The sequence below is a fragment of the Aotus nancymaae genome, unplaced genomic scaffold (assembly GCF_030222135.1).
Source record: "Aotus nancymaae isolate 86718 unplaced genomic scaffold, 86718_ANA_hifiasm-v0.15.2.pri h1tg000006l, whole genome shotgun sequence".
Classification (NCBI taxonomy): Eukaryota; Metazoa; Chordata; class Mammalia; order Primates; family Aotidae; genus Aotus; species Aotus nancymaae.
The window spans coordinates 47806809-47832923 of record NW_026988417.1 but is presented as its reverse complement, the minus strand read 5'-3'; the positions used below and the strand labels follow the sequence as shown (position 1 = coordinate 47832923).

Below are 26115 nucleotides of genomic sequence, written 5' to 3'. Positions count from 1 at the left end.
CAGGCCCTTGTCTTTTCCATTTCTATGGATGAGCCTTGGGTAAATCTAATTGCAGCTGAGCAAGTCTTCTTCCCACACCTTCCTACCCCAACCATTTCTCTCCATGCTGGTAAAACGGAAACATCTCCAACTTTGTGTAATCTTATTATTTCCCCCACCATCCATACTCATAATATCATTGGAATGTTTTAATTTGTAATGTTACTTTGGGATGTACAACTGTTATAATGATACTACTGTGGATGACATTAACCCATTTGAGGCCTTAGCCTCTTACAACAAAACTCTGAATCTATCTCATCACTGCTGATTTTTAAGCTTTTTAAATGAACTAATATAGTAAGGCCTTCAGTATACACCACCTCTTGCACTCCTAATACCATTCATGTATGTTACTACAATGATAAAACCAACGTGGTAAATAACGATCATGCCACTTATATCCTATCCATTGTGCATACACTTCCCTGGTTTTAAACACCATCGCCATGTCCCCCACCCCACCCCCAACCAGTTGGGACATTAACATGACTTTTCCTCTTGTATGGGGCCTCTCAAAAACTGTCAAAGGCCCCTTTCCTTTGCTTTCAACATTGTAATCAAACCAATAACACTCTATTATCTGCCTGCCCCATCCTGAGCTCTTATGGCTTTGCAGTACTGCTAAAAATTATTTAAGCCCTTTTCAAGCTTTGGCTTTATTTCACCTTCAAAATTCTCTTTATTGTGGTGTGTGTACTCTGGGTACAATAGCTCCCACCCAAATCACTGTCTTGAACATAACTTCCAATCTAGAATCCCATTCTAGAAGAAAAAGGGCCCCAGGACTTATTGTAGCCAGAGCTGTGGGAATTATTGCAACTCTTGCCCCTTGGGGAGGTTTTACTTATCGTGAAATCACACTATGGAAACTTTTCACCTCTCTTGAAATACTCGCAAATACTGGCCTTAGCAAATACTGGTGCAAGTCTATCATTGCTAGAAAAGTCTTAGGCTCACTAGCAGGAATGGTTTTTGAAATAGATGAGCTCTTTATTATCTCCTAGCCAAACAAGAAGGCATCTGTGCTGTCATCAGTAAAACCTCTTGATCTACATTAATGTGTCAGGAAAAGTGGAAACTCATGTCAAAGAAATTTTCAAAGAAGCCAAATGGCTAAACACACTCTCCCAAAGTAACCAAAACTGAGTCAAAACCTTTACTGATTGGTTTCCAAAAATCTCTTGGCTCAATCATAGCTGACAGCAGCTTCAAACTCCTGGGCTAAAGAGTTCCTCCTGCCTCAGCCTCCAGAGGATATAGGACCACAGGTATACCCAGCTAATTTATTTATTTTTTAATGTTTTTTAGAGATTAGTTCAGCCATGATGCCCAGGCTGGTCTAGAACTCCTGGACTCAAGCAATCTTCCCTGCCACAATCTCCTAAGTAGCTGGAATTCCCAGTTTTCACATATATACCTTTTGCCCTATTTTAGGGTGGAGGTGGGGATTGGAAGGTCAGATGAGCAAATATATGTGGAATTACTGAGCATATTATAAACTACTGTATCAGTAAAAAGTATCTTGCTCTCAAGTACAAAGCAAGTTATCAGACTAGCTAGCCCAAAGTAAATGAGTCTCCAAAAAGGGAGGTTTTACAGAAGAAACTATCTGGCAAAAGGTAATGCAAAACTGAGTACAACAGCCAGGGGGTTGGGTTGGATGGGAGGAGATGCATTTATGGTGTTTGCCAATTTCCCTTGTGTAAATACTACCACCATGTCTGACAGGCACAGAATTGGTTCTTGGTAGCCAGTACAAGTTGGCGCAAACACAACACTGACAGAATGATTCCCCAAAATTAAAGACTGTGTGACATTTAGACAATGGGAATGGGGGCTCTTATAGCCTGCAGCAGGACATGTTAGAGGCTTCAGGGGGGTTGTTAAAAACAATAAGGGAGATGCAGAGACTCCAGAGAAACATCCACTTTGTCCTTACTTAACACTATCTTGATGACCTGTCTCAACATCTGTGCATCAGTAGAAAGGGATTTCAAAAGAACACTTCACCTACACATGCCATCAAAGTCAGATATAAAAAGGAAATGCCCTGCAGTAAAACAAACAGCATCCCTGGAGAGAGAGACAGCATCCCTGCAGTAAAATGGACAGCATCCCTAGGGAGAGGCCTCCCAGGCCTCAGAGAAAATGACTCTCATATTACAGAGTATTCTTTCCACGTGGGTACCACCTCTTGCACCACAGGCCCACACAAATCTGGTTTCAAGCCCAAAAACTTTCCTTACGGTCAGGCGTGGTAGCTCATGCCTATAATCCCAGCTTTGGGAGGCCAACGCAGGGGGATCACCTGTGGTCAAGAGTTCGAGACCAGCCTGGCCAACATGGCAAAACCCCATCTCTACTAAAAATACAAACAAAATTAGCCGGACTTGGTGGTGTGTGCCTGTAATCCCAGCTACTCGGGAGGCTGAGGAGGACAGAATTGCTTGAACCCAGGAGGCAGAGGTTGCAGTGAGTGGAGATTTTGCCATCACACTCCAGCCTGGGCAACAGAGCAGCATTCCGTCTAAAAAAAAAAAAAAAAAAAAAAGAATTTTCCTTCCCCCTTCCCCATATCTCATAGCCCAAAGTTAATTACTGTCCCAGTGCTGGCAAGCCAGGAGGTATTTTCTCTCTCTGGAAGAGGGGCAGTTAAGAAAACAATCCCTTGCCAGATTGGTGAGGTTTTGGTTCAGGTTATCGTTTTACTTATTCCCCCCAGTCCCTTAACTCATCAAAAAAAAAAAAAAAAAAAAAAAACGCTTAAATGAGAAGAACTTTGAGTTTGTCTGACCTTCCCTGGAGTCCAGATTTCTCAGCAGACAGAACAGCTATCTCCTCCTTCAGGTTTCGGAGCTGTTTCTCATAATCGGATGTGGCTTCTGTGTCCCGCTGGTCTGCGTTCCGCTTGACTGAGCTCCTCTGCTCAGACCGCCCCTGCTCTGAGCTCCGAGGCTCCCCCCACCTCTTCTCTGAGCTCCTGTGATCTGTGTTTCTGTGGCGAGCATCCTCCTGGGCTTGAAGAGATTTAAGCCTGAACAGCAAACAGAGAGGGCAGAGGAAGGGAAGAGAGGAGTGAGGGAAGGAAAAGGCAATAAGCGGCCATTGGCATGTTTAACCACAGACGCTACTCTACTCAGCCTGCCATTATTGCATTGGGAAACTGATGGAAAACAGATTAGCAAGGAGCAGAACTGACAGGGTCAGGATGCCACTCCATGTCTGCAGCTTGCATAGGGGAAAGTTCCTAAAGAAAGGACACGCGTGCAGAACAGTGGGCCCATAGTCATACTGTCCCACGTTGGACAGATTTTAACTGCACAAAAGTCTGAAAACATTTGCCCTCCAAAAGCTATTCAGGAAGCTGGTCTAAAATATAATCTCCTACCCTCACTAGTTCTTTAATTCTCTGAATAGTCTCAACTCTATTTTTAATATATTAATTGGAATATTTAATATTAATTAGAATCTTTGATTCTCTGAACAGTTGGAATATGAGAGAAAAGTGTAATGGAAATTGAATAACATCCAAAACACTAGCTGGAAGTGTGAACCTATGAAAATAATGTAGAAAACACACACAAAAAAATCTTTAGAAATAAAATTGGCATCCTCATTAAAATACAAAGAGGCATGGCCACCATAAAGCAAGAGCAAAAGCCATAAGAAGAGAATATGCTGAGGTGAAAATGACAAGGATGTAAGCTGAAAAGGTAAGATTAATAAAATAAAGAAGTTAATGAGATTAAGAAAGATGCAAAGAAGCTGAAGATGTAATGGAAGGAAAAACTGCACTACAAATAGGAACAAAATCAGAGCTACAGAAAATTGATGAGTAATATGATCGATGGATTTGAGAAGGTATAACAAATAGGAAATTCAAGATTAAAATGATGGGGAGGGGGAAGACAGAAGTAGAAAACAGAACAGTGTTCCTAGCTAAGATCTATGGGTGTTCCTGACAAAATCAGAACTGGAACACGTGTGAGGATAATCAAAAGGTGCGTGCGCGCGCGTGTGTGTGTGTGTGTGTGTGTGTGTGTAAAATACACCTCCCACTTACTCTTTTGGGAGGGGGATCAAAATTAAAATCCAGGAAGGCATAACCTTAAAAGATCAATGTTTATTTTCCCCTTCTAGAAGTTCATCTTAAAGGAATAATCTCATAATTCAACTGAGATTTTCCACAAAAATTATCCCAATATTATTTCCAATGTTAAAAATTAGTATACAAGTAAATATTCAATATAAAGGAAATACCCAAATGATGGAACATGATGAACCTATTTAAAACTAACTTCTGCAGTATTTTTTTCTTAGTGATAGAGGAAAACAATGTCAGGTGAAAAGTTAGGATCCAGAATTGTATACTTATATACTTTATTCTGTAGTCTCAGCTCTATTTTTAATGCATTAATTGGAGAGAATGTAATATAGTAACAATCACTGGTTCTGGAATTATGAAAGGGTTTTTATATTCCTTTATACTATGTTGTACTTTGGAAGTTTTCCACAGTAGATAAGTAATATTTTTGTAGTAAATATAAATATAATTAATAAAAATACTTCTGCCTTTTCTCTCTGATGGTGAACAGATTCTTTCATGTTGTAATGGAGCACAAAAATGCTAAGTTCAATGATTTAGGCTGCAATAATCCTGTAATTTCTTTTCTTACTGCTTTTTTAGCTGATTTATTTCCTCCTCTGCAGCCAAAAGGGATATGGCTGATCTGTTCTTGGTTTCTTCAAGATTCTTTTCAGTTTCAGCCAGACTGTAAGAGAAATCAGTAACTAAAGACAGATTTTTCAAAATTGGCAGACTTTCTAAATCAAGGCAGAGGCTCACGTAGGAACTTTTGGTATATGACATAAATTCAACATAAACAAGATCAAGTTAAAAGACATCTGCATTCAATCAGGTTATGTTGGAAATATTGTAGTGGACTTGTATGCAAAAACATGCTAACATCCTTTGCTCAAATGTCAAACACTAGGAAATTATAGAGCTACTGCCCCCAAAAGACTATTAGTATTAGAAAATAAAGGACAAAGAAACCTGTTCAATTTCTCCTTCTCAACCTCCTAATTCATTTGCTTTAATTACGCCAAAGCCCCAGCTTGCTTCTTTCTACAAAATCTCCATTTTTCTACAATATACCAAACATTGATATTTATTACTTTGCACTGTGGAGCTGCAGACTTCCTAAATATTAAAAAGTAATAATAATGTGCTCACCTATAAAGTCCTCACAATCACCCTTGACTAACAGCTACTCATGTCTTCCTGCCTCTGACTTTACCTCTTATTGAGCACAAATTCTCTGAGTTTTCACTGTATCTCTGTCATTGTTAGTTCAAATCTCCTTCATGGTAGACAAATCATAATAAATCTTATTATTTAAGTCTATCTAATTTAAAATAAGTGGAGCTGGGTGCAGTGGCTCACGTCTGGAATTCCAGCACTTTGGGAAGCCAAGGCAGGAGGATCTCTTGAGCTCAGGAATTCAAGACCAGCCTATGCAACATAGTGAGACCCTGTCTCTATAAAAAAATAAAAATAAAATTAGTCAGGCATGGTGGTGTGTGCCTGTAGTCCCAGCTACTCAGGAGGCTGAGGTGGGAGAATTTCTTCAGACTAGGAGTTTGAAGCTGCAGTGAGCTATGATTGTGCCACTGCACTCCAGCCTGGGTGACAAGAGTGAGAGCATGTCTCAAAAAAAAAATAAGAAAAAAGGAAGTGAGATGGATGATATTGAATGAAGACCAATGGTCCTCAATAAAGTTGCCCCCCAGAACAGTGAGACTTGAGTTGACAAAGTCTTCTTGACTTCTCTGACCCTGTGAGAGATCACAGCACTTGTCCTGAGGCTAAGAGAGTGCAACTGCCTATCAAACTCACACCAGCCTTTCTCTTTCCCTCTAGATGGAAGAACAGTGGAAGGCAAAACACTGGGATTTTCACTTAAAGAGTGAAGCAGACTGAGAAATAATGTGCTAACAGCATCCCTATCAATCCCAGAGATCCTATCCCCCACCTGCTTCCTCCCCTAATAAATGCCCACTCAGCAAGGGCCTTCCACACACTATCCCCAACTCTCCCAAACAAAGTTTGTCTCCCCTTCTCTGAGCTCCATTCACATTTACATCATTGCATTCACATTCTAAACTATTTGAGGAGAATGATTTTATTTTATTCATCTCTACCCCCGGCACCTAAACAGTGCCTGGCTAGTATATTTTTTTTATGAGAAATGAATGAATGAATGAAATATCTAAAGATGAAAAGAAGGCCACAGTAGCATTAACTTCGTAATATGGCTACTGGAGATTGAAAGGAAACTAGTATGATTTAATTCAAATCTAAAGATGTAACGGGTTTTTTAAAGTAAATATGGGAAAATGAACATTTATATCAAGAGAAAATGAACTGTAGAAAATGGGCCAAGAAAAGAAGGAGAATACAAGCAGGAATGAAGAACTTGGGTGTTTTTCTCCTAACACATACAAGCAAACACACATGCTGACTTCACATGCTCGGATGACATACAGAGAGAAGAAAGAAAAGTACATTCATATGCCAAGAATTGTTTTAATCAGGCTGGCATTCTATTGAAATGTTTTGCTGCATATCTGTTCATTCACTGAGCACATTATTGAGGGCTTACTATGAGCCAGGCATGATGCTCAGTACTGGAGATACAACAGTGCCAGACAGCAATGCAAGACAGTAGCCCTTTGGATCTTCCAGGCTAGTCAGGGTGATAGATCATAAATACACAAGCAAGTTTATTTTTTAGTTCCCCAGTTGTGACTTCACTCTCTAACTTTTCTCATAATTGCTATTATGAGAAAAGCAGATCACCATGAAAGAGAATTAAAGGAGAGGACAGAGACCTTTTAACATTTGGTAGTCACAGAAGGACTCTGAGAAAGGCACATTTAACCTGAGACTTGGAGGATAATAAAGAGCCAGGCAGGCAAAGAGCCAGTGGAAGACTGGAAAGTTCTTTCAGGTAGTGGAAGAGCACAGGCAAAGCCTTCAAGGTTAGGAAGTAGACAGTAGACTGGGCCGGGGGAAAGTGACATGAGATGGCACTGGAGCAGAAAAACAAGAGGGGTGCTATGAGAGCCCTGGTGAGAAATTTAGAAATTTTTTCTAAGTATAAATGAAGAGACTACTTAAACAAACTTATAAGAAAAAAAAAACAAGCAACTCCATCAAAAAGTGGGCAAAGGACATGAAGAGACACTTCTCAAGAGAAGACATTTATGTGGCCAATAAACATATAAAAACAAGCTCAATATCACTGATTATTAGAGAAATGTAAATCAAAACTACAGAGAGACACCATCTCATGCCAGTCAGAATGGTGATTATTAAAAACATCAAGAAACAACAGATGCTGGCAAAGCTGCAGAGAAATAGGAACTTTTTCACACTGTTAGTGGGAATGTAAATTAGTTCAACCATTGTGGAAGACAGTGTGGCGATTCCTCAAGGATCTATAACCAAAAATGTCATTTGATATACCCAAAGGAATATAAATAATTCTATTATAGACACATGTACATGTATGTTTACTGCAGCACTCTTCACAATAGCAAATACATGGAACCAACCCAAACGCCATCAATGATAGACTGGATAAAGAAAATGTGGTATATACGCACCATGGAATACTCTGCAGCCAAAAAAAGAATGAGTTCATGTCCTTTTCAGGGAAATATATGAAGCTGGAAGCCATTATCCTCAGCAAACTAACATAGGAGCAAAAAACCAAACACTGCATGTTCTTACTCATAAGTGGGAGCTGAACAATGAGAACACAGGGAGGAAAACAATACACACTGGGGCATGTTGGGAGTTGGGAGGAAGGAGAGCATCAGAATAAATAGCTAATGTATGTGGGGCTTAATACCTAGGTGATGGGATAATCTGTGCAGCAAACCACCATGGCACATGTTTACCTATGTAACAAACCTGCACATCCTGCATGTGTATCCCAGAACTTAAAATAAAATATGATGTAATATTTTAAAAAGGAGGAAACTAACTGCTTTTAATCAGAAGGATTACTTGATACAATAATATATATATATATTTGCTAAGTGAAATATGGATGGTGGTTGAGCGAAAATTGAAGTGGGGAAGCCAGTTAGAAGGAAGGCAATTGGTTCAAGAAAGAGATATCAGAGGCTTGAATCAGGGCAGCGGTGGCAGAATAGAAAGAAAGGGGCAAGTGTGAAAGTTTAGGAGGTAGTTTCAATTGGACAATCTGATAGATTGGATATAGGAGAGAAGGAAAAGCAAGATTCATAACCAGAATTCAGGTATAAAATCTAGAAGTCTTCCCTTGCCTGGGGTTTCATCAAACCTGTGCAGAGTTGTGGCCATTAGGCCAAAGTTATTGGAATTTGCATTTTGTAACTAAGTCAGATCCAAACCAGTCTCCACAAGATTAGATAAAGGGAACCTCCTTGGGTGGGCCATTCATTCCATAGCGGGCAGCACCCCAGCTTAAGAGACAAGTAGGCAATGTAAGGGAAGGAAGAGAGAGATGGTTATCACAGAATGTGGAGAACAAATTCTTTCAGTCATACCTTAAATTTAAAAATAGAATAAGAACCACAGGTGGGTTAAAACTAAACAAAGTGGAGAAAGGACACACTATTCAACAAATGGTCCTGGGAAAACTGGGAAGCCACATATGAAAGAATGAAACTGAAACCTCTCACCTTATGCAAAAATCAACTCAAGATGGATCAAAGACTTACATCTAAGAGCTGAAACCATAAAAATTCTAGAAGATAATATCGGAAACTCTGTTAGATAGTGGTTTAGGCAAAGAATTCATGCCTAAGAACCCAAAAGCAAATCCAACAAAAACCAAAATAAATAAATGGAACCTAATTAAAAAGCTTCTGCACAGCAGAAGAAACAAAGAAACAAAAATTTCTGCTCAGCAGAGTAAACAGACAACCCACAGAATGGGAGAAAATATTCGCAAACTATGCATCTGACAAGGGACTACTATCTGGAATCTACAAGGAACTCAAAAAAAATCAGCAAGAAAAAAACAATTAATCCCATTAAAAAACGGGCAAAAGACATGAATAGACAACTCTCAAAAGAAGATATACAAACAGCCAATACACATATTTTAAAAATGCTTAACATCACTAATTATCAGGAAAATGCAAATTTAAATCACAATGCAAATCAAAATCACAATGCAATACCATCTTACTCCTGTAAGAATTGTCATAATTAAAAAATCAAAAAATAATAGATGTTGGCATGGATGTGGAGAAAAAGGGAACACTTTTATACTGCTGGTGGGAATGTACAACCACTATTGAAAACAGTAGGGAGATTCCTGAAAGAACTACAAGTAGAACTACCATTTGATTCAGTAATCCCACTACTGTGTACCTACCCAATGAAAAAGAAGCCATTATATGAAAAAGATGCATGCACATGCATGTTTATAGCAGCACAATTCGCAATCGCAGAAATATGGAACCAACCTAAATGCCTATCAACTAATTAGTGGATAAAGAAAATGTGGTATATATACACCATGAAATACTATTCAGCCATAAAATGAAAAGAAATGATGGCCTTTGCAGCAACCTGGATGGAGCTGGCAGCCATTATTCTAAGTGAAGTAACTCAGGAATGGAAAACCAAGTATCATATGTCCTTACTTAAAAGTGGGAGCTAAGCTATGAGGATGCAAGGGCATAAGAATGATATAATCGACTTTGGGGACTTGGAGGGAAAGGTGGGAAGAGGGTGAGGTATAAAAGACTGCATGTTGGCTATAGTGTAGACCACTCAGGTGACAGGTGCACCAAAATCTCAGAAATCACCACCGAAGAATTTATCCATGTAACCAAATACCACTTGTTCCCCAAAATCTATTGAAATAACATAAAAATAAAAATAAAAAACTAAACTAAGAAATCCAGGGAAAAGCATCAAGCACCTTCATGGATGCAACTTTCAAATGGTTGAGGGAGAGAATATATACAGAGAGAGAAGGCACCCATAAATGATAAAGCAAATAGGGCCAAAGGCATATGAAAGGGTATATGGATATTTTTAGTGCTATTCTAGAAGATTTGCTGTGTTTGAAATTTTTTTCAAATGAAAAGTTTTTTTTAAGCATGCATTAAGTTTCTTGACCCATGGTGCCCCTTACAGGTAACAACAGTGTCACTGAAACAGACAGAGAAGTGGAAAACCCTGGCCCTTATTGGTGCCAACAGTCATCAAGAACCAGTAAAGTCTTGATGCACTGCCTCACAGCTAGAGGAAATTGGAGGGTCATCAGCAGTTGCTAGCTAATGTCCCAGGAAACCTAACCAGACCAGACCTGCACAACTCAGGACCCATCAGCACAAGACACTAGTGCCTAGATGAAACCAAGGCCAGCAAGAACCCAGAGGGCAGTACAAGAATGAAAACTCCTCGTGTCCATCACCAGGAGAAAATGCAAGTATCCCTTCCCTAGGAAGGATGAGGGGAAAGGAGACCCCATGAGAGGACAAAAACAGGCTCTTAATGCATGTTTGTACTTGGAATGAGCTGAACATTTAGAGAAAATGGACTACGATAAACCAGAAATGACTGTGTGACCTTGAAGTGGCATATTGAAGGATCCTCCAAAATGAGCTGACGTTAGTTGAAATAAACTGTAGAAGATTTTATGCTTTTTGCATATTACAATTATAAATTTTGACTGCTTCAGGTATATAACAGCTCATTGATTATGGCTCCAATTGGAAAAATGAATGGGTGTGTGTAGAGGTGCAGGCACAAAAAAATGTCTGGAGCAAAATATACTAAAATGTTAATGGGGACAAGAAAACAGGTGATTTTCATCATATTTTTATTGTTTGCATTTTGAGAAGGAAATGGATATTAGTTTTATAATCAGGCAAAACTAAATCAATAGAGATTTTTTTTTCCTTAGAAAAAAGGAAATGTCATCAGAGAGCAAGGCAGAGCACCACACATTATTCCATCCCAAGCCTTAACTAGCTATTAATTTTTTTAAAAAGGATTTCCTTTCTGTCCCACTTATGTCAGCAATGAAGCAATGCTGTGGTAGGAGGAACTCCCATTGATGGATTTTTGTTAGGTATGTCAAACACAGTTTCATACATATTTGTCTACCTTCCTCAAGTACAAACCCAAAGTCTGCAATTTTCTTTGCAGTGATTCCCTAAGCTTGCTACCTGGTCCTGCCCATAACATGCATCTGATATCTGTTGTTGCCTGGCATTTAACTTTCTAAAAATATTTTTTTCTACCTAATAGTTATTCCAAGATCTTGAATTCTTCCATTCTTAAAAGACTGACTCTCTCAGATTCAGAGAGGCACACATACTCCCCTAAATGAGTGTAATGGACAGGTAGATGCATCCTGTTTCATTTGACTTTTGCTATCTTTCTATGAATTTTCCTCTTTGCCTGATTGTTCACCCTCTTTTATTCTTTCCCTTTTGCATCTCTTTTAAAATTTTTCTCCCAAAAGGCAGATTTTCTCTTTACCTGTTTGTCAATACGGGCTGACAATGTATCTATGAAGAAGAAACTCCAAAGAAGGAACTGGGGGACCAGGTATCATAATATAGATATACTGTCCCCAAATCCACATACTCTAAACTCTCTCTCTCTCTCTCTTTCTCTCTTTCTCTCTGTCATACACAGACACACACACAATCATATTACTTATTTGCAAATGCCCACATTTCACATGAGCCATTATTCTCCTTTCAAATTTAAAACTTAATTAAATTGAAAACAATTCTTTTTGGAAAAAGATAACTTGTATTCCTCTTACTCATCTTGAACCTGGTTGAGTTGACTCCAGGTTGAGTTCAAATCAGCGTCTAATTGTTGTGCATCCTGATCCCTACGACTGGGATCTTTACGTCTCTCCCTGTCAAACGTGTCCTGGAAAGATACACACATACACCAAAAAAAAAAAAAAAAAAAAAAACACACAGTCTGAATACATGAGATGACATAGAGGAATTCAAAAAAAAAAAAAAAAAAAAAAAACAGTCCAACTCAAAAGAACACATAATATCCAGCTCCAAGCACATGAAGTTCTAGTGCAGGCAAAATTAATTTAGAGTGATAAAAATCAGGAGATGGTTGCTCTGGCGAAGGTGTAAGAAAAGCTCTGGAGTGATGGACATGTCTGATATTCCAATAGGTATGTGAGTTTACACAGGTATATGCATTTGTCAAAACAGCAATCTATGGATTTCACTGAATATAATTTATACTTCAATTTCCAAAAATATTTTGAAACATCATTCTACATTTCTATACCTAGAATAACACCCACAGAGGGTAAAAATCTGAGGAGCATCCAAAAATTCTCAGGGAAAAAAGAATTTACATAACAACAACTGAAGTCTATAAAGTACTTAACATATGCCAGGCCCTGTGCAACTTGTTTAGGGTGCTTATCACATTAATTCTCACATATGACCCTATCAGGTCAGCAAAACCATTGGCCCCATTCGGCAAATAAGGAAATTGAGGCATAAACATTTAGATACCTACCCAGGGCCGTAAAAGAGGAACTGGTTTTCTGCAGTGATCTCCAAGCAGGGATCCTTCAGCCACGATCTTATAAGACTCTTGCTCAGAACAGACTAAATATTTTCTTTTTATTACTATTATTATTTTTTTTTACTTTAGGTTCTGGGATATACATGCAAAACGTGCAGGTTTGTTACATAGGTATATGTGTGCCATGGTGGTTTGCTGCACCTATTCACTGGTCACCTAGGTTTTAAGCCCGGCATGCATTAGCTATTTGTCCTAAGGCTCTCCCTCCCCTCACCACCCCCACCCCACAACCCCTCAACAGGCCCTGGTGTGTGATGTTCCCCTCCCTGTGTCCATGTATTCTCATTGTTCAACTCCCACTTATGAGTGAGAACATGCGATGTTTGGTTTTCTCAGAACAGAATAAATGCTTTCTAAATGCTTCCATTTTAGAAAGGTTTATAGCTAAATCCACATAAATGTTTAAGAGTAAAGTAACAGATGTTTTGGTTGCCCAGATGTAATGATGCAGATGCCTTTAGTAAGGTATGTGCTCCCTCTTTCCAATCTAATTTCCACCTGTTCAAAAACTAATACCATCCATGGAAACCACCAATATCCATCACAAATTGTGACACTCTTTTGTCAGTATACCAGAATTAAGTCCTCTCTTCTCTTAGATGTTTCTGATTCATCTTATCTCGCTGTTAATGAAGTCAAGGATTATCTTTCAGCACTCCCACCTGCAGAGAGGGGACCTTGCTGTCAACAGGTTTTCCCAGGGAAGTGGCTGTAAAGGAAGCCTCCAGCCAAGGCAAAAGGCGTGACTTGATTGTTTCCATGCCATCATTAAGTCCTCCTAAAAGAATACACACAGCAGGTCAGCAAGAGAAACCCAACCTACCGTCAAAGAACACAAAAGAGCACCAAGAAGAGAAAGGAAAGGAGAGCTGGGAGGGAAAGTACAGGCCAATACCTTCTTGGGCTGCTGTTGTGAGGATCCCAAAGAGTTGTCCCTGCACTTTGGCAACTTGCTCAATGAGTTCAAGGCAGTGGTTTAGATTTTGATCACAGGTGTTTGTCTGCAAGAGCAAAAAAGTACATAATCAGGGCAATTCCTTCACTCTGGGAACCACTGCAGGAAGACAAGGGCCTCACTTGACCCAAAAGCTGCCTGGCTCTCGTATGCTCTGTATAGTCATCAAAACCTATTTCCCTTTCCTCCTGAACACACAACTAGACCACTTTCCCCAGTTTCCCTAGCAGTTTGTGTGGCTGTGTAACTGAGTTCTGGCTAACTGGATGGGAAAGGATACATGCCTGGGTCCTGACCCAGAGGGAAACCTCTTGAACAACTCTTTTTTTCTTTTCCCATCTGCCAACTGAATGCAGAAGAGCCAAGAGAGGATGCTGAGGGCATAAGGGATGGAGAAGCCACAAGATTTGCAAGACTGCTGACTGAATGCTTGCATTGAATTGTCACATGGTTGAGAAAGTTGGTTTGTGTGTGTTAAGCCACTGAGACTTGCAGCTGGTTTTTTATAGCAATAATCCTACTCAATAAAACCATACAAAAATACATTTAAAAAGTAAATAGACCTGTGGTAAGACAATACAAATCACTGCCGAATTTATCTGCTTTATTGGTTCCTGTCCTCTACATAAATTCAATATGTATGTATTATATGTGCATCGAGAACATTACTTCTTAACAGCAAGAAGGTATTGCTGGGTTGAGGATATAAGGGACTTGGCACTTGCAGACTCGTGGGGCAGACAGACCAAACCGCCAGTTACCCTGCAGTGGAATAAGTCTTACCTACACAGATGAGTGCAAGCTCTATCCAAGAGTCCATTGTCTTGGAAAGTCTGAGAAGGCTTCCAAGAGGAAGTAAAATCTAGGCCAAGATGAAATTAGCCAGACTTGGAAAAAGAGGTGGTTCCAGTTGTTCCATACTCTAAGCAATGAGAACAGAACAGGAGGAGGCCAAGAAGTGAAACTTACAGCTATTATTCTGCTTTCATCATTCCTTTAAAAGAGTCTACCATTTCAGCATTAGCCAAACCTCTAACTGACTCCAACACTAGAAGAAGGAAAACAAATACAAGCAGCAAACATCACATGAGTGTAAAAATACATCGATTTATGTGTCACCTAAGGGCGCGATAAGGCATTGGTCCTCGGTGCCTCCTGGACACAACAAATCCCAGAACAGAAAACAGGGTACAAAAAGGATAGAAACTAGAAGGAAGAGGAAAAGTTGAGATGATCTCTTGGCAAAAGTTTGCAAGTCAAATGCACATCTGCATCAACCAAGGAAATAGTTCAGACAGGCAGGAAGCGCCTTGAGGACAGAGACTGGGCCTGTCCTGTTAGTTGTTGTATTCTCAACCCTGCATTCTTCAGTGCCCCTCATTCAGACTCATTATGTGTTGGATGGATGCATGTAAGTGAGATGATTCACTCACTTCATATTGATTATCTCTCTCCTACAGGCCAGGCTCTATTAGTGCTTTACATATATAACTCAATTAATCCTCGCACTACTACAATAGGAGATAGAAAAACTATTAATATCATTTCCATTTCAGATGAGACAGCTGAGGCACAGAGAGGTTAAGTAACTGGCTCATGGCCACCCAGCTAGTAAATTGTCAGTGCTGAGATTGGAACCCCAGCAGCCTGGCTTCCAGAGCTCATGCTCTTAACTGCTAATTTATACGGACTTTCAGATCATGATTCATGCTGGGAGTAGAGGGAGGACTGGATGATGCGACCATGAGTGAACGGGGAGGGCATCCAGGGAAGGCTGCTCTGTGGAGGGGACCCTTGAGCATTCCTGGATTATAAGAGTCAGGAAAGCACAGCAGTAGGGAAAGGGCATGCCAGGCAGTGGGAACAGCAAGGACAAAGGTGCTGAGGCAGGAACAAGTTTGGCAACCTGATGACAAAACATATGTCAATGTGGCAGAGGCACAGAAGGTCAGGGCAGGTTGGCAGGGCAGGTGGACCCGGAGAGCCTTTCAGGCCTGGCTTGGAGTTTGGATGGGATGGGCTTGTAACTGAGAGGGCAGCTGGTTTACTTTCCATGCTCGGCAAATGGTACCTGATGACTAATTCTGTTGTAGCATTGATTTCTCCTGTAGCCATTTTTTCTCCATCTCATCCTTCTAACCTCTGCTCCCAAAAAGATCATGAATTCTTTTTAAAAATGACCTTGCTTTTCTCATGTTTGTATCTATTGCCACTAGTGTCCTAGCAAATTGAAGGGTCCAAACAGCAGTTGATGAATGAATGGTTTAACAACGTAATGTTGACATGATAGAGCATTTAAAACCCAGAGCCTCAACAGCTATCTCCATTCCTTCCTCATTAATCCAGCAGCTCCTTGCCCTGGCCATTTTATATCTGCACTTATAGCACTGAACTTCGATTACCTGCTTACAAGCCTTTCACCTTCTGACTAGATCATTCCATGTGCTAAGTGAGAATGAGCTTGGGAGTCAAGCAAACCTAAGTATCTCAGCTTTGTCACTTGCCACAATTCTGTGTGACCCTGCACAAATTGCTTAACCTTTCTGAGACCATTCCTCTCCCATACAATGGGGATAGCAATGCCTTGCAGAGCATTAGAATTAAATCAAAATAATACATGTCCAACACCTCAGACACAGACAGTGTTCATCAGTTGGCACCTATGAGGTAGCATGCAATACTGAAAGGAGCCAGTGGTTTAGGAATAAGGTAGACCTTTGTTCCAAATCTGGTTCTCAACTTATCAGCTGCATTCCCTTAGAAAAGACATTTAAATATGAGGCTCTGTTTCCTCCCCTTTAGGAGGTAGTTGATCTCATGAGCAGAGCCTAGCATAAAAGAGGTACACAATAATTAGAAGTATTACGGTATCATTCCTATCTGTTCCTATGCCATGCCCAGTGCCTGGTACATAGTGGGTACCCAGAGGAACATTGGTCAAATGAGTTTTTAAACACAACTTAAATTAACAGGAGAGAATAGCCTATGTCACACAGTTCCCCTTCCCAAGACATGTCACAACATATTGCAACTTCTAAACACAAAGCATTGCACAAGATAGTCAAGTTGCAATAGGGTCACATTATTCTAGTAAACACATACCCACATACCCACACAAGACAAACAGAACAAAGATATGGACTAATTATACCATCTCCAGAGCACAGACTCTCCAGATTTATTCATTCATAAATCATTGAGCTCCTATTATATGGAAGGCCTTGGAAACAAAGTTCAGGAAACAAAGCTATATTAAAAAAAAAAAGTTGACTGCAGTCAATGAACTAATTAGATGGGGAAGTGAGATGGAGAACAAGAGGCACATAGGGGATAAATAATTACCTTAGAGTTTATGTTAAGTGTCCTGTGTGGATAACAAGCTATAGGAGCAGCAAAATAAGCTCTGGTGAGGGGTGAAGGGTAAGAGAGAAGGGCATTTCAAAAGAAGAACAGAAAGTACCAAGATATATTAGGGGGAAGTGAGTACAGGGTCAAGAGACCAAGTTTGAAAGACTTGACTTGCCACATTAAGGGTCTTGGGCTTTATTCCATCATCAAAATGTCTGAGGATGCAATAGAGGAAGGTGGGTATGACATGTTCATATTTGCTTTGCATGTTACAAAAATCTCTCTGGCAAAAGCAGTCCAGAAAGAATTTGGGTTACAGAGTGAGTCTGGTGGGGAGGTAGATGGGTATAACCATCTGGCTGAGAGATGCTGGAGGCTGTAGACATACCAAGCATCCCCCAGAGGTCTTTCCCAGCCCCAAATTACATCTGTGCCAGTCAAGATCCCACTGATTCCAGCATTACCTAAGAAGTTCAGAGAGTTTAGAAACGAGTAAGAAGTATGAGAGGGATGATCCTGAGTTTGGGTTTGAACAAGTGAGGGGGCCTGTAGGACCTTCAGATGGCACGTTCAGTAGTAGTACCTAACAATTTCTGAGTACTACTCTATGTCAGCCAGACCCTGTGCTAAGAGCTTTATACACATAGCTTCATTTAATCCTCAGAACAACCCTACAAATGGGATGCCGTCATCATCCAAAATTCACCATTGAGGAAAAACAAAGTTAAGTAATTTGAAGAGACAATGGTTGGGACCTAAACCCATTCCTGCAGCCTCCGGCATTGGAGCTGAGCTCTCAGCTACAGTGCTTTCCCCAAAGCAGATGGAAAGTATGTCCAGAGCTTAGAAGAAAGGCAGGAGTGGGAGTGTGGCTTTGGAAAGCTTCAGTGCAGAAGCCACATGCACAGATGAGACTACCAGGGAGAGGAGAGAGTGAGAAGAGGGCTGAGGGCAGAGTAGGGGGCAATCTTGCTATGTCAAAAATGGTCTGGGTAAGAAGAGCCAGTGGATAAGAAACAAAACAAGAACAGTAAGAAGTGAGAGGACACCCAGGAAGCAAGATGAAGAAGAACCAGGAAGCCAAAGAAGGAGATAGTTTCAAGAAGCAGAAGGGCATGGTTCATGTATTCATGCATTTATACTCTCAAGAAATTTTAAGGAGGGGCCACTATGCGCTGGATCCTAGGGACACAATGTCTCCTGCCCTGGAGGAATTTATAGACTAAGATAAACACGAAAATAAATGCAAAAACACATGCTACTTACTATAATAAAAATTGGTGCCGATTTCAGAGGTAGAACTCAAAGGATAAGCTGATAAGGGCCACAAAGATTCAGGAAAGACTTTGTTTGAGGAACTTTGTGGGTTTCTGCTCCTAGAAACTGATCTAATTGCTGTACTGTGGGGCCTGGTCATTGGAAATATAAAAGCTTTCTAGATTATTCCTATGTGCAATGAAGATTAATAACCACAGCATTAGTGGGTAATAAAATCAATTTAGTGAGTCTCAAATAGCAAATAATACTAAAAAAATAGAAAAACACACCACAATAAGTAAAGATAAGAATGATTAGCGAAACTTAAGTTTATATGTATAAGGGTTTATGTGTGCTATATTGTGAAGTAAAATGTATTGAGTCCTGTGGGTAAGTTTTAAAAACACTGTCCTATCAAAAAAGTGGACAAAGGATATGAACAGACACTTCTCAAAAGAAGGCATTTACGCGGCCAACAAACATGAAAAAATGCTCATCATCACTGGTCATTAGAGAAATCCAAATCAAAACCATAATGAGATACCATCTCACGCCAGTTAGAAGGGCAATCACTAAAAAGTCAGGAGACAACAGATGCTGGAGATGATGCGGAGAAATAGAAATGCTTTTACACTGTTGGTAGGAGTGTAAATTAGTTCAACCATTGTGGAAGACAATGTAGCAATTCCTCAAGGATGTAAAACTAGAAATACCATTTGACCCAGCAATCCCATTACTGGGTATATACCCAAAGGATTATAAATCATTCTATTATAAAGACAGATGCACACATATGTTTATTGCGGCACTGTTCACAATAGCAAAGACTTGGAACTAGCCCAGATGCCCATCAGTGATAGACTGGATAAAGAAAATGTGGCACATATACACCATGGAATACTATGCAGCTATAAAAAAAGGATGAGTTCGTGTCCTTTGCAGGGACATGGATGAAGCTGGAAACAATCATTCTCAGCAAAATAATACAAGAACAGAAAACCAAACACCGCATGTTCTCACTCATAAGTGGGAGTTGAACAATGAGAACACATGAACACAGGGAGGGGAACATCACACATTGGGGCCTGTCAGTGGGTGGGGGGCTAGGAGTGGGATAGCATTAGGAAAAATACCTAATATAGATGATGGGGTGATGGGGGCAGCAAACCATGATGGCATGAGTATACCTATGTAACAAACCTGCACGTTCTGCACATGTACCCCGGAACTTAAAGTATAATAAAAAAAATTTTTAAATCACTGCCTATATCAGTGATTCTCTGTGTTGAGAATCACTGGTATAGGCAATGAGAGCTATAAAAATGATGCTTCAAACAGCTATATCAAAGTTGGATTGGAAGTGGGCGTGAATGAATTCAGGGAAATCAATAAGAACTTGCCATGTTATATGTGTGGAACTGAATTAAGTAAACTTCAAACATATTCTAATGGCTTTGTGCAGATAGGAAAGAAAGAGTTAACAGAAAAGAATAAAATATTCAAGAATATAACCACCAGCATTATTAACATAAATACATGTTCTTTTAAAGCTACTAACCCCTGTGCCACAGATATGGGGTGAGAGCTTCCTTTTGTTACCATAATTGCTGCAAAAATACTGTTAGTTCTGTTAGAGACAAAATTTTCTGGATTTCGAGAAGCTACTATTAAAATAGAGCTCTTAAGACTAATATAACAGAATTTTTGCCGCAATAAGATAAAGACCTAAGGCCATGCCAGCGAAGGATTAAGTCACATAACCCTACACATAAAGAATCCATTATGTTCTGTCAAAAGGTTTTTTCTTTTTATCCAGCAGCTAAGCAAGCACTGGCCTCGAGATAAACAATGTTAAAACAACTGCCTGCAATTCACTGATGGCCAGACTCTGACTAACTGATCCCCTCCCCTGTTCCACGGTCCACAACTGCAACTTCCACTGGCTAAGAGACTGATTTCAGTAACTTTCTCCCAGTAAGAGACCATGGACTATAGTCTGATTCTGACTAGTCCACAGAGGCTGTACACTAAGTTCCATCACGTCCCTGCCTCTACCTTTGATGTATAGGGCCTAATTGTAATACATCTAAATGTTAAGCCTCCACCCCAGAATGAATATAGGATGAATGTAACATGCATGTTTGCTTAGTATGCATGTGAGTGTTCCCCCTTTGTGAATACTCATAGCTCCTCCTATAAGCTGTTGAATATGTATACACTTGGCCAACCCGTTCAGCATTAATTCCTGTCTTACCCCTTCTACTTGGAAGTACCTGCCTCTGGTTTCAGCAGGGGCCTGCTGCCCAGCCTGCAGGTTGTTACCCTTTCTAAAAAACAAAGCTCTCCTTTCCCAAATTTAAAGATCTCATGATTTTAAGTTGACACTACTATGCCTGTGAGTTTTCCCCACTTAACTGCATGAATTTTTCCAACAAACTTCTCTTGAGATCTGCAATAAATACACCCTAGAAGCTGGTTTTCCACATATGTAAGAAACAACGGGAGCTTGAATAATAGCAGCAGGCGAAGGGAGAAGGTGGGAGATATTTGAGAGCTAGTTAACAGGTAGAATCCTCAGGGCTGAATGAACCTATTTATGAGACATGATGGAGCGGGAGGGGCCCAGGTTTCTGACCTGGGCCACATGGGGGATTGTGATGCCATTACCCAACCAGAGGACACAAGAGGAGAACCAGCAAGACTAGAGAGAGGACAGCTGGGATCGTTGCTTGGCTCATATTGGGTTGCTGGGTCCTCTAGAGCATCCACATGGAGCTTTCTAGAAAGCAAGTGGCTACCCAGGTCAGGAGCGCTGGAGCCAGACCCAGGCTGGAGATATTTCTGGGAGTCACCAGTATCTGGGAGGTAGCTGAAGCCATAAAATTTGGCAAGATGTGCCAGTTGACACCCGCAGAAAAATCAAGGAGGTAAATAAGGACTAGAACAAAAGGGAATGGATTTGACTGACCATCGAGTGGCCTCTAGTGACCATTATGAGAGCCGTTACAGCAGAATGGGGACAATGTTTGAAATATTTCCAAAGTACACTGGATTGGAGGAGCAAATGGAAGTTGAAGAAGCAAAGGCAATGAGGACAGATTACTCTTTCAGGAAGTTTCATAGCATGAGGAAGGAGAACAATAGGACAGTGGCTTTGTTCCCATCCCTTCCATGACACCATGCTCTTGCCCAAACAAAAGCTCATGACCCATCAAGCCCAAATATTGCCAAATTTCCAAGGTCCTCCATGATATGCCTCTACTGAATTCATCCAGCCTTATTTCTCGTCTGCCACCCCAACCACTATCCAAAAAGACCCCAGATCCTTTGGTCCCTTTCATTTCCTTTAATCCTGAGCAGCCTCAAACTTATTAACAGTCAGCCCTTTCCCCTCCAAGAGCCTAATCCTCCTAGATCCTCCACCAACACTTCTGTCAGACCTACTTTTATGCTCCTCACCTTGAATCACTTCCACAACACGAGAGGGAGAAAACATGATGAATACATTTATCACTCAATTAATAGAATTTGTCAACAAGCATGTTTAATCAACATTCCATCTTCAATTTGAAAAGTGACTTAAACCCATCAATTTCAGTACAAACTACCATAATTTCCACTTTAAGAAATTCCTGTCTCATACACATAAAAAATGCTTCCTATGTATAAGACAAGAAAAAAGATCCAACCACCCAGACGTTGGCATATGGTTATGGCAGAGGGGACGGCAGTGCTGAGGTGGAACAGTCTGGGCACCAAGGCACAGTATATTCATCAGCACATAAGAGAACATTGCTCCAGTATTGAAAAAATTCACAAACCACTTGAAGGCCAATATGAAGGTGTATGGAAGTATAAACGTTTAAGGCAATTCTGTCTTGAGCTAAACAGACTTGCTGTCAAACTTCAGAGCAAATGCCATCCAGAGACTTATATTCAAATGACAGCAACTGAACAATAGATTTTTCTTTGTGCAGCTCATAAAACTCCAAAAGGGTGTCCTGTTATAAACTATGCTAGACACTCACTTGACGGTGCTGCACGTCTTCTGAATAGCAATAAATATCTTCCCAGCAGGAGCATAAAGGAATCATCTGTAGCAAAACTAGTATCAGTATGCAGTAGGATTTACTGAATATCTTCATATGCTAATTTTCATCACCAACAGATATTTGATGAATATAAAAATGTAACATTTTTGTGTCATCAGTTTACTAAATTTGTGATCAAATACAATTTGATGTCCAAGGATAACCAATTTTAGAAGAAGTACAGAATTCAGTTTCTGGGGAAAGTGAAGCATGAAGGGAATCATATGGAAAAATGTACTGATCACATAATTAAAATTAATTATGTACTGTATGTATCATTTTAGACACATAAATCATGTATCCATACCATTACTTCTTTGTTTAGTATAGGTTTTTGTGTGTTGCGTTTGCCTTTTAAAATGTGAAGTACTTTTCAAATTATTCATAAGTTGTATATCCACCAGTGTGGTACTCATGGTTTTTGAATAAGATTGGTATTATCTGTTTACAATGCCTGTTAATAAAAGAATTTACAGTTTGGTAAAATTGCTGCTAAACAATCATTGGATCACAATCCTCATCAAATATACCCATCTATAAAAAAAATGAGTGAGAGCTTAAGGTTTCACACAAGCCGTTTACTAAAGAGGTGGTAATGTTTCCCTTTGGTTTTACCATAAGTTTAGATGTTCTAAAAAATTCTATAGTACCTAATTTCATCTTACCTGTTAACGTTCCCAAAATGACATTAAAGTGTTTTAAAATTCTGTTTATGATATGCATATATAATTATGTGCATATCTAAATACAAATTCAAATGAAATATTAGCAATACTTAATCTTACTATGCTACCTATAGTGTAACATACTTGGAAAAGATTTACCTTTCTGCAACAAGGGACTGTTACATACAAGATGATGATAATGATAAGGTACATAAATGGTGTTCCCACTAGAAACCTGCCCTGTCCACCCCTTCCCATTTCCCTTAACCCTATCCTCAAACTACTTTAGCTGAGAAGCTTTTCACTAGACTGTGAGTTAGTGGTGGCTTACACCTATTTATGTTTATATAAATTGCTTACAAATTATACCTCATATTAGCAATTACACTACATTATGAGAATGTGTATTTGCATAGGCTTTTGCTTATCTTTGTTTTGCAAAATTGTTCTGCCTAGAAAACAGTCCTTAAAATAGCCTGACACTTCCTGTTAGTAATATTAACCTTACATCTAATCATCTAGGCAGCATTACATAGAATTGAAGAAATATGGATAGTATTTATTTTACACCCCCTCCCCATAAAATGTGTTTTAATTATATACACATGTAAGATTATGTGCAATAATTCATAAGATGAGGGTGATAATGAGTAGTCATACATTTTTTGGGCTTTGTTATAATTCAGTGTGTTAAGAATGATTCAAATGCAGATTTAACAATCATATAATCTATCGAATGCTGTTTTTGATAAAACACTGGAGGTCTTATTGCCAAACTGATGGTAATGAGGCACTAAGGGTAAAAAATTTGTACATTCGTGAAGAAGGTATTTAAATCCATCTTTTGAACAAATTTAACAAACGTGAGGAACTTCTTTTTTATTTAAAAGGGTTATTTTGAAATGAAGATGAAAATGTGTTCATCTTTTTTTCAAATTTAAGGGAATAATTTATGCCATATTTTGAGACAAGAATGTACAGCAAAAGTGTGGCGAACAGTAGAGTAGGCTGAGCATGTATATATTTTACATATAGTTTACTCCTTTCTAAGCCTGCCAGTCTTTTAGGCTTCAAACATGCCCAGCAGCCACAGTCATTGTCATTATTATACCCCAACCCACAACTATTTTTTAAGAAGTCTTAGGTTCATAGCGAAAGGAATGTTGACTTTGAAATTATGGATTTATATTAACATCACTATAAACCAACAGGAATAGTAATTTTTAAATAAACGTGCTAAATATTGGAGACTAAATTTATATATATAGCAGTGTAGCTGTTCTCCCTAGATGGTGTCTCACAATGGATTTCTGTTGCTTGAATATTTTCTTAGTGAATATTTAAGATAGTTACTGGGATTTGATGATCTGACTAAGTATTTTGAAACACAGTTTGAATAATATGGTTTAGTGTCAAAGGGGAAAGAAAATATGATTTTTTTCTTACTCATTCTACCTTCCCTGTACTGTATATTTGGAATTGATCATTAAATTCATTCATATTTTTTTCTCTCTAAAAGAAAAAAAAGAATAATATAAAAGGATTCATAACTCTTATTTTTTAAAAATCCATCAATATTCCTTTAAAATATAAATGCTATTACAATATTAAATGGTTTAACTGACTTTTTTATTTTTAAAAAGACTCACTTTACATCTCCCCAAAAATGTCATTCCTATTCTGCCAATTAGAGAATTCATAAATGAGTAAGGAAAAAAGATGAATCAGCTAATAAGTATATTGACACTAGACAGAAGAGGAGGAATTTTCAGCCTTTTCTAACTGGCCATGAAAATTAACACATGGAAAACAAAGCCCTAACTTTGACCATATTTTTTCACTGTTCAGGATCTGTATGCATGGTTGGGGTGGGGGGCTTTGGAAGAGGATGGCAGGAAATGGACACTACAGATAAATGGGATTTTTTTGTACCCTCCTTTCCTCTGTAGGAGATGAGAGAATAAACTGGCATCCAAAAGACCTAGTTTCAAATCTAAGTTCCACCCCTTCTAACCAAAAGACACCTTGGACAGGTAAGCTGCTCTCCTGAGGTTTGGTTTTTTCATCCATATAATGCAGAAAATAAAACATGCTTATCTCACAGGATTTTTTTAAACAAAGTTTAAAGGCAATAAAGCATGAAGAGTACTGTACTTTGAAAGTTTTCAAGGGCTCTTTGTATGCTGGTTATAACAGGCTACAGTTGTTCTTCCAGGGAGGCAGCAGTCCCATATGTGGGCAGCTTTTTCAGCAGGCCTAGTTCTTAAAACTGGTCCTCTCTTCTACACTGTGGCTGACCTTATCAGAACACCACTACCTAAACCACAAAGTTTTCAAACCGAAATACTGAATTTTAGATATAAGAAAAGGTAGGCTTATGAATCCCCAATGGTTATGTACTCTAAACAACTTAGCAAAGCTTCTATTTAGGCTTTTCCACTAGATTTCATAGTGTCTGGACCCACGGTTAATAATCCTATTGGATTTCTGTAATTATTTAATATTTTTAAATATTAAGCAATGATAATATTTACATTAACAAATGTGTCCAAAATGAAAATAAGAAAAGTCAAGTTAAAAAGATGACAGCCTCTCTGTTAAAAATACCCCCTGCTTTAATCACTTGACAATTTCTTTTGGATTTATAATGTCATTATTAGTAACTGTGGTGAAAGGGGTAGCACCAGATAAAATTCCACAGTTCCCCCCATTTCTCTGGCTCTCTTACAATTAGATTGGAGCCAGTTACAATTAATTCTGACCAAGGGACGATGGGTCTGAGTAGTGTGTGCGATTTAAGGGCAGTGCAAGCTTTTCGCTCTCTCTCCCCCTGAGACCTTCCAGGATGGCAGCTCTACAAGATAGAGAGACTGAAACTGAGTTAGTGGTGGAGGAGAGCTGCCATCAGACTTCATGTGAATGAGAGAAAAATCTCCATTCTGTTGAGACACCGAGGTGCAGGGTTTTATTCATTACTGCATCTTGGTCTGGCTAGTAAAAAGATGAAGGTCCTAAAGGGAAGAAATATGTTCTCTATAAAGTTACCAATCAGATTGAGTCCTCAAGAATGTAGAAGTATGTTGACTAAGGAGGAGGCATGAA

The 26115-nt window shown here is 39.3% G+C and overlaps 1 protein-coding gene and 1 pseudogene across 1 annotated transcript in view; one reads left to right on the top strand and one right to left on the bottom strand.

The window, feature by feature from the left end:
* SPATA18 (spermatogenesis associated 18) overlaps nt 1–26115 on the bottom strand; it is a 49717-nt gene that overhangs the window by 17676 nt on the left and 5926 nt on the right. Inside the window, exons 2-6 of the mRNA XM_012441129.3 lie at nt 13593–13698; nt 13360–13475; nt 11895–12007; nt 4719–4814; nt 2837–3076 (exon numbers count right to left, since the gene is read on the bottom strand). Coding sequence (XP_012296552.2) covers nt 2837–3076; nt 4719–4814; nt 11895–12007; nt 13360–13475; nt 13593–13698 — 671 coding nt within the window. The remainder of the gene's footprint in view (nt 1–2836; nt 3077–4718; nt 4815–11894; nt 12008–13359; nt 13476–13592; nt 13699–26115) is intronic.
* On the top strand, nt 21964–22626 carry LOC105709272 (MOB-like protein phocein; annotated as a pseudogene).